Source organism: Eschrichtius robustus, chromosome 18, assembly GCF_028021215.1.
Source record: "Eschrichtius robustus isolate mEscRob2 chromosome 18, mEscRob2.pri, whole genome shotgun sequence".
Lineage (NCBI taxonomy): Eukaryota > Metazoa > Chordata > Mammalia > Artiodactyla > Eschrichtiidae > Eschrichtius > Eschrichtius robustus.
The window spans coordinates 67,726,675-67,744,331 of NC_090841.1; the positions used below are offsets into that span (position 1 = coordinate 67,726,675).

At 36.0% G+C, this 17,657-nt stretch overlaps 1 protein-coding gene across 2 annotated transcripts in view; it reads right to left on the reverse strand.

The window, feature by feature from the left end:
* UGGT2 (UDP-glucose glycoprotein glucosyltransferase 2) overlaps positions 1–17,657 on the reverse strand; it is a 169,068-nt gene that overhangs the window by 86,585 nt on the left and 64,826 nt on the right. For both annotated transcript variants that reach the window (XM_068526718.1, XM_068526719.1), the window contains exons 13-16: positions 9,030–9,149; positions 8,076–8,161; positions 7,392–7,527; positions 3,633–3,764 (exon numbers count right to left, since the gene is read on the reverse strand). In XM_068526718.1, coding sequence (XP_068382819.1) covers positions 3,633–3,764; positions 7,392–7,527; positions 8,076–8,161; positions 9,030–9,149 — 474 coding nt within the window. The remainder of the gene's footprint in view (positions 1–3,632; positions 3,765–7,391; positions 7,528–8,075; positions 8,162–9,029; positions 9,150–17,657) is intronic.

Genomic DNA, 17,657 nt, shown 5'->3' on the forward strand with positions numbered 1-17,657 from the left:
ATGTTTTTCATAATTTCAGGAGAATATGACTACAGGTATCTTAAAATTGGCAACACCATAAAAATATTCATTTTGCAGCTTAACTTGATAAAGAGTAAAAGTGGATTTCTGATAAATATGGTAGATTTATCACACGTGCTCATCTCCATTCTGCAAGTTTCACTATGCCAACTACAAATTGGCACTTGCCACCTACCTCTACAAGGATTAAATCATGTGCTGCTGCAGCTGTTGACCTTCAACACCCCCTGAAAGGAGTTCAGGTGGAGAGCAGAGACGAGGCACTCTGTGCTCTGAGAAAAACTGGCAGAACAGGTCTTCAGATAGATATTTTCAGGAGCCAATTTTATGAGCCCAATTCTTATATCTCCTCTTATCTAGAAAAGCACTAAAATCCTTCATGGTGATGTCTGCGCCTCGTGACTAGCAGTAACCTTCACTAGACTAGCAGAAACCTTCTGCAAAAAGCATGTGCTTAATTGCATGTACTCCCCTGTCACCAAAATCACATGTATACTGACCTTCCCCCCTACCTCTTCGGAGCAGTTTCTCAGAGCTATCTGAAATGCCGTCTCCCGGGCTATAGTCCTCATTTTGCGCCAAATAAAGCTTAACTCGTGACTCTCATGTGCATTTTTTTAAGTCGACAACTAAAATGAGAGTATAATAATAAAAATCAGGATGACAACGATGATGATAACAACATTAACAAGATATGAGCCCACAAAGAAAAACGGGAGAAAAGATCAAGAGTCGATGACCCAAGTAGAAAGGGGAGTCACTCCCGCGCAGACAGAAAGGAACGTCAACATTTTCCCGTGCAGACAGAAAAGAACGTCAACATTTTCCCGTGCAGACAGAAAGGAACGTCAACATTTTCAGAACCGCTGAGGGCTAAAAACCTAGACTATCTTAGAAAGAGAAGATAAGGAGCAGAGTATGAAATGTGGAAACTTGTTGAGAGTCTGTATGCAGAGAAGTTGTATACCAAGGACCCTCTCTCAATCCTGAAAAGCTAAACTATTCTGCTTCCCTTTACTCTCTGTTGAAATTGAATCACAAAGGCTCTAGATTTGGGGATTCCAGGTACAGTGGAAGGCTGAGAAAGGGGATGAAAACCAGACAGAAGACTGAAGGAAAGTTCACATTCTTTCAACCCAGCCTATTACCACATCCTATTTCTAGACATATCCTATCCCCTCGTTTCCCACATCCGCACCCTTTCATTTGCCACATATACTCCTTCTAAGAGGAAAATAAAGAATTCTCATTTGAAGAAATCAAACGCTGCAACAGAACGCCAGCATTCGAAAAGACATTTATTTGTTGGTCATCTAACTAAAAAAACTGACTCACTCCCCAAGTGAGGCCCACCAACCGAAAAGACCCGTTTATTTGTAAGCAGCTTTTTACGGTTTCATACTTACATGTGAAAGACAAACAGACATCATAATACATTTGACAAATGCTTCAAACACAAAAAAAGAAATCAAATTGGATGAAAAAGGGAAGCTATAGAAGGCAGAGATAGCGCAGGGCACAGAACAACACATCAAAAAGCTAACATTCTTAGATTAAAAAACTGTGCTCATGAAAGAAAAACTGGACATTACAAAAAGGAATAAAAGAAGAAGAAAAAGTAAATAATTGCTCAATCCAGAAGATTCAGAAAGAACAGAGAAAATACAGGAAAGGAAAGCATTAAAAAATAACACAAAGAAATTCCCAGAATTGATGGACACAAATCTCCATTAGAAGGGACCCACCAAACACCCAAAGTGTTAAATGAAATAGGATCAAGACAAAGACATATCATGAAATTTCCAAGCAACAGGGATAAAAAGATCCTAAAAACTTTCAAACAGGAAATATAAATAAATAGATCAAAGAAAGACAAAGGAGTCAAAATCAGATTGGTATCATTCATTTCAGTAGCTTATTAGGAGCTAGGAGAGAGTAAAAGAAAGCCTTCAAAATCCATACGAAAAATGATTACCCAGTCCAACAATCAATAAAATGCAAATATAAAATTAAAAACTTTTATATAAAAGAGATCAAAGAATTTTTTTCATGCATACTTGCTTGAGAAAGAAGTAAAAGCAAAATAAATCAAAAAGAGGAAAGGCACAGTGTTCATGAAGCCGGAGAAAAAGCAGAGATCCAATGAAGGAAAGCAGCAAAGGCAGATCCAGAAATGACAGCTGTGCTTCAGGTGCAGAGGACAACCAGTTCAGTTTAGACAAAATGCAGAGTGGCTGCAGAAGGGCATTCTTGGGGCTGGTGTGTGGGGGGCAAAGTGCTGGCTTGTTAATGGCTATGTTTGTTTGTGTAAGGAAAATTCTAGATAGGTTATCTGACCAATCTCTTGACTATCTCGATATATTTGCAATAGGTAGAAAACTACGTGAATGAGTAAAAATGGAGTAACCCTTAAAGCTACAACAAAAAAGAAAAGTTGTTAAAAAACAACCATAGTACTTGACTTACTAACAAGGAACACTTAAAAAGTCACACTCACACTAAATATTCATTTAACCAAAATGTGTTAAAAACAGATCTGATAATCAGCTGGTTTGCAACTGCACAGGACTTTCCAATTCTTATTGTACTGAAATACTTTTGCACCAGTTGGTTAAGTAACTGCTGTCTTGGGATGGCGATTCCCCACATGAGAACTACCTTGACCGCTTTCCCAGACCATCCATGTCAACACGATTCAGCTATAAGCAAGTCAGTATCAGCCTCAGCATGAGGGCTTCCAAGACTCCATTCCAGTTTGAGGATCTGCTTTGATTCTTTCTGATTGTTTGCTCTTGAAGCCACAACAGGTTTAAAATATCTTAAGTACTACCACTGGGACTGGAGGAGACCAAGTGAAGGTCAGGAGGTGGAAGAGAGCTCAACCTTCAATTACTGTAAGACTCAACAAATAATATCTAAAAATTAAGACATGCAAACTTGAGGAATACAAAAGAATAAGAAGACAAGACTCCTTTCCTTGAAGTACTTATAATACAGTTGGAAATGAAATTTACATCCAAATATATTATGTATAAAAAGGTAGTTAATAGGAAACAGTAATACTGGGTTGTGAACACCAATATCTGAGGATAACATGGTGTTACTCAGGTATTTTCATGGCAACTGATATAAATAGTATGTTTTGGCTATATAAAATTATCTCAACTTAAAAATTCATCTGTATCACATCATATGTTGCTGTTGCCTTTACCTAGAATACATATGAATAAATGAATTCATTTATTTCCACATAAAAGTTAGAGTCTTGTTTGTAGAACCATTCAGCCACTCTTTTGATTGGAGCACTTAGTCCATTTACATTTAAAGTAATTATTGATAGGTATGTACTTATTGCCACTTTTTAATTGTTTTAAGGTTGTTTTTGTAATTTTCTGCACTGTAAATTCTGAGAAGTATCTGTTTTGGTACTTTTAAAAAAGCCAATAGTGGCAACTTAAATACTGTATACAACTTGTGTCATTCAAAGGTATAAGTTTCCCTTTTTTCTGAGGGTCTAAAATCTAAATCATGAGTTAATTATACTGAGATCATTTATTCATGAGATTATAATAAAAGTATCTTGATTTTTAAAAATTTGCGTTCCAGCTTACCTTTCTTTCACCATCATATTTAGAATAAATCCCCAAAATATCCCAAATATTAGCATGAGGAAATTCATTTTGGAGAACACCCTTCACATTGTCCACAGTGAGTATATTGTGATTCTCTACTTTTTGGTACATCTGTGAAAATAAAGATATTATAATTAACTTTCACCTTACAGTAATTAGTTTTATTTCTTTCCCTTAGCATGCATATTTATAAAATAAAGAACATATTTTATATTTTGTAAGTTCTAAGCATACTATATACATACATATATGTACACACATGATCCCCACACATACACAGATAAATAAACCATTTTAAGAATACAATCTATTATCCTATAGTAAAAATGGTTTTGTGAATATTCTTTGGCTTTCAAAATACCATATCATATTTGTATATTATATTCTATTTTGATCAAACCAGATACTATGATTCTTAATAAAATAATGGTTAACTTTATTTAAAAAGGTATGTATAAAATATTTTAAATGACTTATTTCAGAAATGCTTTATTTTCATTTCCAATTGCTCTTTAGTAAATATCTTAACTAGATTTTTCTCTGTACTTCCATTCTTCCCCCAGTCTCCAATATTCTAATCATACTGGCATAACGTAAGCTGTTACTCCTTTATTTAGGGTTTTTTTTTTTTTTTTTCATTTCTCCCTTCATTACAGATCCTCTGCTATGACCCAGGCACTGTTCCACATGGGGAAAATGACAGCTCTGTCTCAAGAGAGAAGGTTATCTCTGAGCAGATGACTCACCGAAACATAAATATGTTTATGTTATGGGGAAAGAGCCTACCAAGCAGAGGGAACAACCACTTAAGTACAAACACCATTAGGTAGCATTCTGATATATCAATTAAGAATATTATTTTTAGTCCCAATTCACTTAAATTATTATTGCCAGAGACAATCCTCATATTATGGCTGACAGAATTCTCATATTATTCCTCATAGTAAGGAATCAGCATTCTTTGATTTCCTTTTATCACTATAAACTTTGTAACCTATCCCTTTAAAAGGTGACACAGATCTATAAGTAGATCTCAGAGTTTAGTTTTATGAGCATCTCAATTTATGGGCAAGTTTTCTCCTTATATCAAAGCAGGACATACTATGATCTTAGTAACTCAAAAAAAAGGGAGAAAGTTCAGCCTTCTGTAAAACATAAACAGGGATTAGAAAATGAAGTTTTGAATAAAGCAAAAGTTATATATGAAGAGTCTTTGAGATCAGTCATTTTACTAATTTGTAATTTTAAAATATTAGGTACTCCTAAGGTAGCTAAGGTAGCCAGAATGTCTTGCATAAGCTACTTTAGATATATAACAATTCAAACTTCTTATACATTATTTTAATTTTAAAAACTGTTATGTAACTTGGTAAGCAAAAAAGAAGCTATGTAACATATACGTTATGAAATATAAATAACAAAATGAGCAATCTCCATGAACAAACCACATAACACTAAAAAATGAACATCTCTGTGAATTACAACGCTGGCAAAGCAAAACTTTCCTCCCAGTCCCATCTCCCTCTGTTCCCCAGAAGCAAGCATCATTTTGCTTGTGTTTACCATTCCCTTATCTTTCAAGTTCTGGAGTTTTATCTGAATGTATATCCATGCATTATGATATTTAGTTTTGTTTGCTTTTGAGCTTTAAACAGTACGTGGTAATACGCTGGCCTTCTATACTTTCATTAGGCTTCTAATATAGCCATGCTCTTGGCATATCATGCTCCATTATGTGAAATGATTAAATTTTATCCATCTGTACTGATATAAATATATACCTATATATGTGTATATATATATATATCAATACACCATACGCATGTAGTTTCCGGTTTGTTGCTATTGTGGATGATTCTGCTAATAATAGTCTCCTACAGGTTTCTCTCAAAGCGTGTGTGTGTGTGTGTGTGTGTGTGTGTGTGTGTATACACACAACATCTTCTTTATCCATTCATCTGTTGATGGCCACTTAGGTTGCTTCCATGTCTTGGCCATTGTAAACAGTGCTGCTACGAACACTGGGGTGCATGTATTTTTTCGAATTAGCGTTTTCTCCAGATATATACCCAGGAGTGAGATTGCTGGATCATACGGTAACTCTATTTTTAGTTTTTTAAGGAACCTCTATACTGTTCTCCACAGTGGCTATATCAATTTACATTCCCACCAACGGTGCAAGAGTGTTCCCTTTTCTCTGCACCCTCTCCAGCATTTATTGTTTATAGACTTTTTAATGATGGCCATTCAGAATGGTGTAAGATGATACCTCATTGTAGTTTTGATTTGTATTTCTGATAATTAGTGATGTTGAGCATCTTTTCATGTGCCTATTGGCACATCTGTATATCTTATTTGGAGAAATGTCTATTTAGATCTTCTGCCCATTTTCTGATTGGGTTGTTTTTTCGATACTGAGCCGCATGAGCTGTTTGTAAATTCCGGAGACTAATCTCCATGTGTTTGTGTTTTTTACAGTTTTTTTTCCCTGTAATTGATTTCTAATCTCATAGCGTTGTGGTTGGAAACGATGTTTGAAATGATTTCAATTTTCTTAATTTACCGAGGCTTGATTTGTGGCCCAAGATGTGATCTATCCTGGAGAATGTTCCCTGTGCACCTGAGAAGAAAGTGTGCTCTGCTGCTTTTGGATGGAAAGTCCTATAAATATCAGTTAAGTCTATCTGGTCTAATGTGTCATTTAAGACTTGTGTTTCCTTACTGATTTTCTGTCTGGATGTTCTGTCCATTGGCGTAAAAGGTGTGTTAAAGTCCCCCACTATTATTGCATTACTGTGGATTTCCCCTTTCATGACTTAGCATTTGACTTATATATTGAAGTGTATTTTTGCTTTTATTTCTAATGTTTGGGAGATTGACTTAGGAAAACCTTACCATGATCTATGTCAGAGAATGTTTTGCCTATGTTCTCTTCCAGGAGTTTTATGGTATCCTGTCTTATATTTAAGTCTTTAAGCCATTTTGAGTTCACTTTTGTGTATGGTGTAAGGGTGTGTACTAACTTCATTGATTTACATGCAGCTGTCCAGTTTTCCCAATACCACTTGCCGAAGGGTCTGTCTTTTCTTCATTGTATATTCTTGCCTCCTCTGTGGAAGACCAATTGACTGATAGGTGTGTGGGTTTATTTCTGGGCTCTCTAATTTGTTCCATTGGTCCATACGTCTGTTTTTGGTACCAATACCATGCTGTTTTGACTACTGTAGCTTTGTAGTATTGTCTGAAATATGGGAGGATTATGCCTCCAGCTTTGTTCTTTTTCCTCAGAACTGCTTTGGCAACTCTGTGCCTTTTGTGGTTCCATATAAATTTTAGGATTATTTGTTCTAGTTCTGTGAAAATCTTTTCTATTCATGATTTTATTCCAAACCCAGCTCAAGAATTCTTCCCTTACTAATTATTTTCTATTACTATGCTTCCTCTAAATTTATATATACAATTTAAGTTCCTTTATTGGTTGGGTAAAACCTAAATACATTCATAGATTTGGGCAGAGCTTCATTTATAAAATGGGGACAATATTATGTACTTCAGTTGGGAGCTGCAAGAATCAAATTCATCATGTGTACTAATCCCCATGACAGTTTTTATAAACTTTGAAATGGTAAAATAATAAATAATAATAATTACAGTAATGCAAAAACCACTCTACATCCTAAAGAAATTATATGTAGTACATATGGAAATTATATGTAGTACATTATATGTAGTACTCACGTGTACTATGGAAATAAATGCTTGTGATACATCATGCTCTTCTGCAATATAGTTGAAAGCTCGCCAAAGAGCAACTCCAGCATCATTTTTTCCATCAACTTCATCATCTGTATTAACAATGAACACAAAACCAATTCTAGGAAAGAAGATGAATGAGAGATGTTACAACTACCTCTTGAACCACAATAAACCACGATTTTTAAATATTATTAGACTAGAACATCTAGATGGAGGGAATGTGTTAGTAGATAGGGTAAAGGGGAGTATTATTATTTGAAAAGCTTTGATTTGTAATGCCTTTTCACCAAAATCCTCACCTCTGTTGGATTCCTCCAAAATGTAAAACTCTCTCTGGTGGTGACATTATCAAATAGCTATTTTTTTCCAGAAAGAAAAAGTGGAGGGAAGTGTACTCCTAACCCGACCACGGAAAATGGACCCATCCTTAAGTACCCAAGTGACAATCATTCTCTCAGGAAGGTAACAGGGTAAACAAGACTACCAAGCAGCTCTGATTAATGGAGTTGACCATAAAGGTATATGATTTTTCACAGCACACAGCTATGTTGTGTCAGGCACTAGAGATGACCATCACTTTGAATTCAACATTGACACTCCGTGTGACACAACATGAACATCACTGGATTTCCTTCAGTTGACAGTCTGTTATAAATTGACAACTACCTAAGAGGAATTTTATGATAAAAGAAGAGTTCAGCAAGTTTTATAAAGTCCATGGTATATTCTTGAGCCGGATCAATAAACAGAACCTAAAAAAAAGTAGATAGACTATAATCACCATTTTGTTTTAACACTTCATAATTTTCATGAAATTGAAATTTAATCTAATTTCTGTAGCTAAAAGCATGAAATTCAAGGTACAATTTTTAAAATTTTCTAGGAATTTTAAAGAATTTTGAGGAATGTATATAAGAAAGAATTTCACAGTTTACAAATTTCTAAAAGCTACACACCAAAATATAATAATACACGAAATTTAATCAGGTTATTCATCCTCTTTTTGAAGCACAGCACAAAGTAAATATTTTTTTTAAAAGAAGTGAAATACCTTATTCTAAGTGTTCATTGGATTTTCTGTGATGAATTTTTTAAAAAAGGAAATAGAAATTGAATTCTGATCCAAAAAATTGCAGCATTAACATCTGCTGTAGGAACTAAGATATTCACTTACTATGTGAAAAAAATATAAAGCCCTAGGTGTTTTCTCCACATTACAAAGTTCTATGAGGTTATTTAACATTGTAATAATGAACATTTATATCACAGATGACATAGTAGTATTTATGTATTTTTCCCTGAAATGTACTTAAATTAGTTCTTTATAATAAAGAAGGAAGAAAAGTTCGATCATAAATTGCTTTTAGAAAATATAACAGTAACCCAACAATTTAATGTTGGTATTATAAAAGCACATGAGGGTTAAATAATATAAGGCAGGTTATGTGACACTGCTAGCTTTTGATACCTAGTCAGCCATGCCACCTCAAGCTTGTTGCATCAGGCAAATATTTCCTTCCTTATTACTCAGATGCCTATTTACCAAGAGCAGGGTAGTCCAAAAAGAATGGTGATATATTTATAAATGATGTATACAAAATTTCAAAGTATAAAACTTACCAAATTATGAAAATTACGCCTTATGAAAGGTATACTTCCAGGGGACACTGGCTTCAAGAGTTCCTGGCAACTTGAAGGCCACGTAACATACAAATCATCAGTTTCTAAGTCATTAATCCACTAGAAAAGAATCCAGAAATCTGTGAAAGCTATATTAATACTTAAATCATTTTCAAAGCCGGATTTCACTCTGTCAAACAGCAAGTGAAATATACACAAGATTTTCTATATTTCTGATTAAGTATAAGAAGCTAGTTGAATATTCTTTAAGGAACATGTATGTGCAAAAATTTTATATTCCCATAGTTTTTTACATTAAGCCTTCCCCTTCCAAAACAATTGACTCCATTTACTCATATGTTTGTTTTTCATACTAAAAAATAAAATTGTATAAAAATTACTCTGATAAACCATTTAAGGTACAGGAGGCAATGAGGTCATTCGCCTTTCCTCTAAAATTTAAAAGCTTGGACATAAGGAAAATAAAACGACTTACAAAAGTTAAATGTTTAAAACCAACATTTTGGACGTCCAGTTCTAATAAAGATGGAATAGCTTATATTAGACTAGCCTTCCCCCCCCCACCCCCGCCGAAACAATGACAAAAGGTAGAGAAAAGCACTGTCTAGAGGCATGGAGGTAGGGGTCAACCAACAATCAACAACTGAGGAGTTACAATGCTTGAAAGCAGGAGGCAGACGAGGCAAGCTCCTCAACTTTGTCGCTGGGGGCATTTTCCAAATTGCAGCCTGGAGGAAGAGAATTCCAACAGAGAGTGACAGTCATACTGCGCTGTCCCAGTGTGGGGAAGATATATTTCCTACATATTGGGAAAGACAGAAGTGAAAGTTAGGGCTGCCAAACTGATGAGATTTGAGATGGGGGCAAGTCCAGCAGAGGAGGAAACTGCAGAGAAGAAACCCAAGAAATCTCTGCAGAAACTCCTCTCATTTGCTGACTACTAATCTACACATACACATGGCAACACGCCTCCCCCTGCAAAAAAGGCCAGGAGAAAACAGAAACGGGGAGGTTGAAGCTGCAGGCATAACATGTTACTGAAGAGACAGAGGTTGGAGTTCAGGGTGGAAGGACTTTGCTAAACACTGCACTTTCATTTGAGACCCAGTAGGGTCAGACGCTAGGAGTAAGACACAAAATAGAAGAACTCTCACAAAGCCTAAAATCAAGCCTCAACAGAATCAAGTAAGCGTCTGGTACCTGGACTGCCAGAACAGACCTTACAATTCTTTGCTTCTATAACTTCTCATCAGCAATTTCTGGTTCTTACCAAAACCTGTCATGCAAAAAGAAAAGGACCAAATATCAAAATGCAGGAGGAAAAAACAGACAATAGAAAGGGACTTAGGCAAGGACTTTAAAATAACAATTCATATACATTTTAAAAAGAACAAAAATAAATGGAAAGATGGAAACTTTTAACAGAGAACTAAAACCTATTAAAAAAAAAAAAGAAAGAACCAAAGGGATATTTTAGAATTTTAAACAGTGTCTGTAATTAAGAAATGGACGAACTTATCAGGTGGTTTTAATTGCAGACCAGACACAAAAGAAGAGACAGGGATTAGGAAACAGGATGACAGATCAACAGAATGTATATTAACTAAAGCAAACAAAAAAATAATGCAAAATCAAAACAAAGTGTAAGAGAGATGAGTGACACAGGCAAAAGGTCTAACATACCTGTAGCTCAAAGTCAGAGAGGAGAGGACAAATGGGACAACACAATACCTGAAGAAATGAGGGGGCTTTTGCAATAATCTAGACATGAATTTCTGGAGGGCCTACCTAAGCCAGAGGCAGTGGTTTTAGAGAGAAGGCAGAATTAAGAGACACACACAAAGAGGGATGAAGAGGATGGAGAAATCTAGGGTAATTCATGGCTTTCAGAGAGGAAACTGTATCAGCACAGAGACATTAAGCTCTAAGAAGTAGGCTTTTCCAGGGGAGAGGACAGGAGAGCAGAGAAGGAGTTAACTCGGTTTCAGACATCCTCATCCATAAGACATCTGAGGGGGGATGACAGTTGACAGTTGTAACAATTTCTGTTTTAGTGGTTAACAAGTATGATGGGTTCTGGGATTAGCTTTTTTCCACTAAAATTTGTCTTGGTGGTACTGAGATAGAAGGGAGAACTTTAGTCTCCCTGGAAAAATCAGTAGTACTGTCTCTTATTTATGTTTCTGAGGTAATTCTTGCCAAGATGTGAAGGTAATGGGAACGGTTCTAAAGATCCTCACAATAGGCCAGGGGTCCTGTGAGAACTGGAACTTGCTGTAGACTCAGTCAGCAACGTCTAGATTAGTTAACTGTTTCTCCTGTGGGAATCCTACCCAGGTCAGAGGAGAAGGCGGCACCATGTAGAGGAGGTGAATATCCGATCCCCTTGGTGGTGAGTTGTATTTTTTACTTCAAGTGAGAAACTGGCATTATGCTTTATGTATCAGTCCCACTGAACTTGAATTAATGACTGGAGATAGAGTCACTTCTAATGTGAATCAAAACAGCTGCACGTGTTTATTTAATATGCAGATTCCTTGGTGCCACTTCAGGCCTACTAAATCATCCCCATTTAAAACAAGTGCCCTAAGTGATTCTTATCACAAATACTAAAGTTAGAAAGCTAGAGAAATGGCCTAATTTACAACCATGGGTGTTGGGTGAAGTAACTGAGGTAATATGTGGATCCATTCTGGAGAACTACTGAGACAACACTGGAAATCACGTTGACTAGGCCCACAGACACTGAACTGCCCCTTTCCTTAGTCTCAGGTGAATACACAAAAGCAGCAACAGTAACTGGAAGAGCGCCTCACGAACTCGCATGCAGAACTGGCACTGACACTCCAGTGACCTACCTCCATCCATTCTGTTGGTCATAACTTGGGCCTTTCTATCTACTAGGCTTCCAAGATACTGAAAAAAAGATACTGTCATTTATAGATTAGAACCTGGAAGACAATTTCCTGAACATCCAAGGAGCTATACAGGTCAACAAATAATCACATAATGGGTCATGCTGTTAGAGGCCGACTCTCCCTCTGAGAGAGGCAAAGAACTTAAAAGACTTACAGTTCACATCTTCTGGGCTCTCTCTGGGGAGCGACATTAGCTAAAATGGCTGAGTAAGGAACTCCAAAACTCTGTCCTTATACAAAAAATGGAAAAACTAGAAAATCTGTGGGAATGAACACTTTCAGAACCATGAAAACTAACCAAAAGCTTGCAGCAACCCTGAGAGTGTTTATTCAAGAAAAATGGCTGAATCTCAGTAAGAACACTGAGATGTGTGGCGTTGTAACTTCCCTTAGTCCCATCTCCTGCTCCCAAGCTAATCAGTAGCCTTGAAAATGACAGCTCACATTCCAGTACCAATATTATTGGAAGCAGTAGAATGGACTTTATTCTGAATGAATTCTAACTTTTTGTTTGAACTGTCTGGTGACTCCCTAGAAAACCTTCAGAAAAGTCTTGCCTTTATCCTGCCTAACTTGTGATTTGCCTAGTGTTAAAGCTGCTACTCTAATTTACGGAAAACATTTACAGGCAAATGTTTTAGTCACTCCTGAGACAAGAGAGAATAGCTGGGACACACAATAGAGTAACCACAAACTTAGCGAGGAAAGGCTGGGGAATGAGATGTTTTGGGAAACAGGGCTTTGAGAAGTTCTGACGTATTCCTGGAAATCTACAAGGCCATGTGCATGCCCAGGAACACATGCATGCTCAGGAAAGACGTGAGAAGGCCCTACGTTCTTCTCACCCCTGGCTGACTTCCAAGCTCTATGCAAACAAGAATTGAAGGCTAATGCAGAGATGCAGACCGCTTGATTGATTGTTTAGCGTGTGCTGCTCCCCCTCCCTCCATGTGCCACACACACAGAGCTCCTGTGCAAAGACTGGGAGATTTTCTGGTTTGAGGCATGTAAGTAAATCTCTGTCCAATACTTAGCAGATGACCAGGCTAACATAACAGACACTTCTGTGGCCACACATGAAAAAGAATACAGACTTTATAAAATTAGTCACTAAACCAATAACAAAAACAACAGCAAACAGCAATAACAAACCCTGGGGAGGGGTGAGAATCTGACTTCCAGAAGTGTCACAATACAATATTCAAGATGTCCAGTATTCAACAACAACAAAAAAGGCAATGAAAAATCCTAAATTAAACATAAGAAAACAACTCCATTTATAGGGACATAAAAAAGGGTAAAATACTTAGAAATAATTTAACAAGTCTGAGACTTACACTGAAAGCTACAAAACATTGTTGAAAGAAATTAAAGAAGACCTAAATAAATGGAAAGGCATCCCATGTTCATGGATTGGAAGATGTAATATATTTCAATAGCAATATTCCTTAAATTGATCTATAGATTCAACAAAATCTCAATAAAAATTCCAGCTGTCTTTTTTTTCTTTTTAACAGAAATGGACAAGCTGATTCCATAATTCATAATGAAAGGAAAAGGTGCAAGGATGCCAAGACAATCTTAAAAAAGAAGAATAAAGTTGAAGGACTCAAAATGCCCAATTTTTAAAGTTACTACAAAGTTACAGTAAAAAAAAAAAACCAGTGTGGTGCTGGCATGAGGATAAGATACAGATCAACAGAATTGAACTGAAAGTCCAGAAATAAACCCAGGTGTCTATACTCAACTGATTTACAACATCATTACTGGACGTGGACAGGGAAACTTGCCTTTATGACTGTGGGATCCACTGTGGTTGGCAAGTTACACTCTTAGCTAAAGAACTTATAAGCTCTGCCTGTGCCTACTGGTGCCTTTTTTAAAAAAAATCGTATCACTATCATCTTGGTGACAATAACAAAAAATTAGAATTGTTTTTATATAATGACAAGTGGCTAGAGTGACTTGGGAACATTAAAGAAGAGAAAATTAAAGAAAGTTATAATAAACGCCCCAGGAATATGGCTACATCATCAACATCACAGTACAGAAAATAGTTGCAGGGGTAGTTTTGCTAGAATATGACCAAAGCCTCTGTCACTGTTCGTGGTCTGGCACAGTGAACTGAAAAGAAATTACAATCCAAAGGAGCCAAACATATAATCCTATGATTGTTTTTACTGACTCTTAACAAAATTCCAGTGACACCTGAGGTGATTCCTGATGTCTGAGGCAGAGAAAGCTGGAATGGTAAATCAGGGATGGAAGAATACCAATGACCCTCAAATTCTTACTTAACTGTCAATTAGACCTTTAAGAAATAAACCACCAAGATTTTTTGAGGGGGAGGGTATAAACACAGAGGTCAGAAGTAATTTAACTCAGGGCCTCAGCTTTCTCTGTAAAGATAAAAAGTAAGTGGGGAGACAGATCCAGGGGAAAAAGAATTAAAAGCAAAGTATTGCTTTCATTCATGAATAACTGTTTTGACATTAAGATAATCAATGATTTTTTTTTTGGAGTGCTTCCTATTCAATAGGACCTGATGTATGTTGAAGATATTTAACAAAGTCCTGGTTTTTGTGGCACTTACATTCCACTGGAAGATTATTATAAACAAATACGTATCATATTGGGTGGTAGCAAATGCTATGAAACAAAAATAAAGCTTATGTGTGAGCTAATTTTGCTGCTCTAACAGACCAAGCTGAAGAGTACTGAGACCTCAGAGTTCTGTATTTGTGCCAGTTGATTTTTTTAAGGTATCTAGAGAATAAAGCCTCAGAAATAATTTTCTACTCAGGCAGGCACTTTCAAAGTGGAAAAACAGAAGCATTTAATTGAGACATGAAGCTTCCCTTAATAGTATGTAAAAAAGCTACTTTAAAAATTATTAGTCTTAAAAAGGAATGAAATTCTGATACATGCTACAATACGGATGAACCCTGAAAACATTATGCCTAGTGAAATAAGCCAGGCATAAATGGACAAATACTGTATGATTACCCTTACATGAAGTACTTAGACTAGGCAAATTCATAGAGACAAAAAAGTAGAACAGAGGTTACCGGGGACTTAGAGGAGAAGGGAATGGGTTTCTGTTTGAAATAAGGAAAAAGTTCTGGAAATGGATAATGGTGATGGTTGGATGAGACTGTGAATCTACTTAATGCCAATGGATTACACACTTAAAATGGTTTAAAAAGCATTATCTTATGTATATTTTACCTCAATAAAAATTACTTCATGACACTCTCAGATAGAAGTTCCTTGTAAAAGAAAGCCTCTCGAAGGTGTCGAAGAGTTGGGCAAGAAAGGAGACTTTATAGCAGTACAGGAGGAGAGTTTGTGACTCTGTGGGCGGTGGAGGCAATGGGAACAGCATCAGGGCTGCTCCCCCCATGTGAGTGACCGTCTTCCACAGCCAACCTTAGAGGGTCAGGATGTTACTTTATAAGTGGAGCTGGACAGTTTCTTTACAGGTCTATTTCTTATGTCCAGAATAGCCTTGAAAATTACTTCCCTCATTTTATCAGTGTGACTTACTCTCAGCATTCTTCTAAAAATGATCAAAAGCATAAATGCTTAAAATAAAAGGCACAAAGTATTAAGATTACTAACATGGTCATTCCTTTTCCTGATAAAACATTATTAGAAAAGATATCTGCTACAGAGTTTAAAGATATCCAAGAAAGAGTAAAATCGAGCTAATGAGAGAATATGGTCTAAAGAGTAGTAAAAAAAACAGTATCAACAAACGAGTCATTTAGAAAATTGTTCTAATGGTAACTAATTAATAACGTATGTGGTTTGTCCTCAGTCTGAGGTCTCTGATGTTCAGGGAATATGGTAGTTCTTTGGTGCTGTTATTGTTCCATGATTCTTGGATGGTGGACTAAGTCTATAAGTGGGACGGCTGTTCCCATAGGACAAAAGTAACTGTAACAACTGCAATACTTCAGAGGGAATCCCTTAAATTTTTACAGAAAAACAAACAGTATGACGTCCAGTGAAGTTATGTTTTTTTCCCTGATCATATAATAATGCCCATTGTTAAAATCTGAAATTTACAGAAAAGCATGAAAAAAAATACCGATCAAACCACATCACCCATTAGTAACTTAACATTTTGATAGATTTCCTTCTGATCCTCTGTCCATCTTTTCACATGATGATATCATATAAATCTATATTTTTTACTTTACATGAGGACACAGTCATTATCTCTGGTTATTAAAACATATCTATAAACATAATTTTGATCTCTGAATAATAATTGTGTGGTTATACAATTTACAACATTTCTGTTTATAGCTAACTCATTTCTATTTGTTTCAAAAATATGCAGTAATGATATCTTTGCATATAAAGATTTTTCTCCATTTCCTACTTCTTTATGGAAGTTTCCAGTGAAATTACTAGCTCAAGTATATATGAACATTTTTTTAACAGCACCGCAGCCATAATTTTTTAAAAGGCTATGCCAATTAACACTCTCCATGTGTCCTTTTATCCTTCTTTTATAACTCATCAGTTAAGTTGTAGTTTTTATTATTAATTATTAAGACTATTTTATCACATAGTAGTTATTAAGATATTATCAGGGTATTTAAATTTTTATGTTACTATGAATAAATCATTATGTCTTCCAAATGGTTTTTGGAAAAAAAGCTTTTGATCTGTTTACAGTTACTTCAAACTCATATTACTAAAATCTCTTATTAATTATAAATGCTTCCCTTAAGGAGTTTTAGTTACATAATCTTATGTCATGCAACATTTTTATTTTCTCATTTCTAATAGTTATACTTTTTATAATAATGTTAAATCATATCAGTGACATGAACATACTTATTATTATGTTCTAACTGGAATGCTTCCAGAGTTTCACTGTTAAAATTATGTTTTATGTTGGTTTGAGATAAGTATTTACTTATTCATTCAAGGAATATTTATATTTATTGAGTACCTACTACAGCCAGGGGTATAATGGTGAGAGAAAAAAATAGAAAAAATTCCTACCTTCATGAAGTTTATATAGTCAAGTAAGAAACAAAGACATCACAAAGAACCACAGGATAAATGTAAAATTATAACTGTGCTAAGTATACAGAGCGATTGGTAGTTCTATAACATAATAAATATAGATACATACATACACACACACGTGTGTGTGTGTGTGTTTGTGTGTGAGTGAGTGAGTGAGTGAGTGAGTGAGTGGGAGAGAGAGAGAGAGAGAGAGAGAAAGAGAGGATTAAGTCAGCAAGCCTGGGTTGCCCACACCTTGCACATTCCCAAGAAAGGCCTGTGTTCCTGATAAAGATTCTCTAGGCTGGCTCCTGGGAATTGAGCTCTTGGAATGTTCTGACTGATAAAGAGTGTTTTGCATGCTGAGGGCCTGCTGCATGCTCTAGCAGTTTGTATAGAGTTTTTACAAACGATATGATTTAGAATGAATACCTGCTTTTTCTCTCAGGGTCTGGAGTTTCAGTGACTAACATCAGTCACATGGCCATTATATGCTTAAATGCCAGACCCCTTTTAAAAACCCTGAACTCTCAGGCTCAAGTCAGCTTCCCTAGTAGGCAGCACTTTGCACGGATTGTCACACATCAAATTCAGCATGTCCTGTACAGCTCCACTAGGAGGAACTCCTGGAAGCTTGTACTTGGTTTCCTCTGGACTTCAC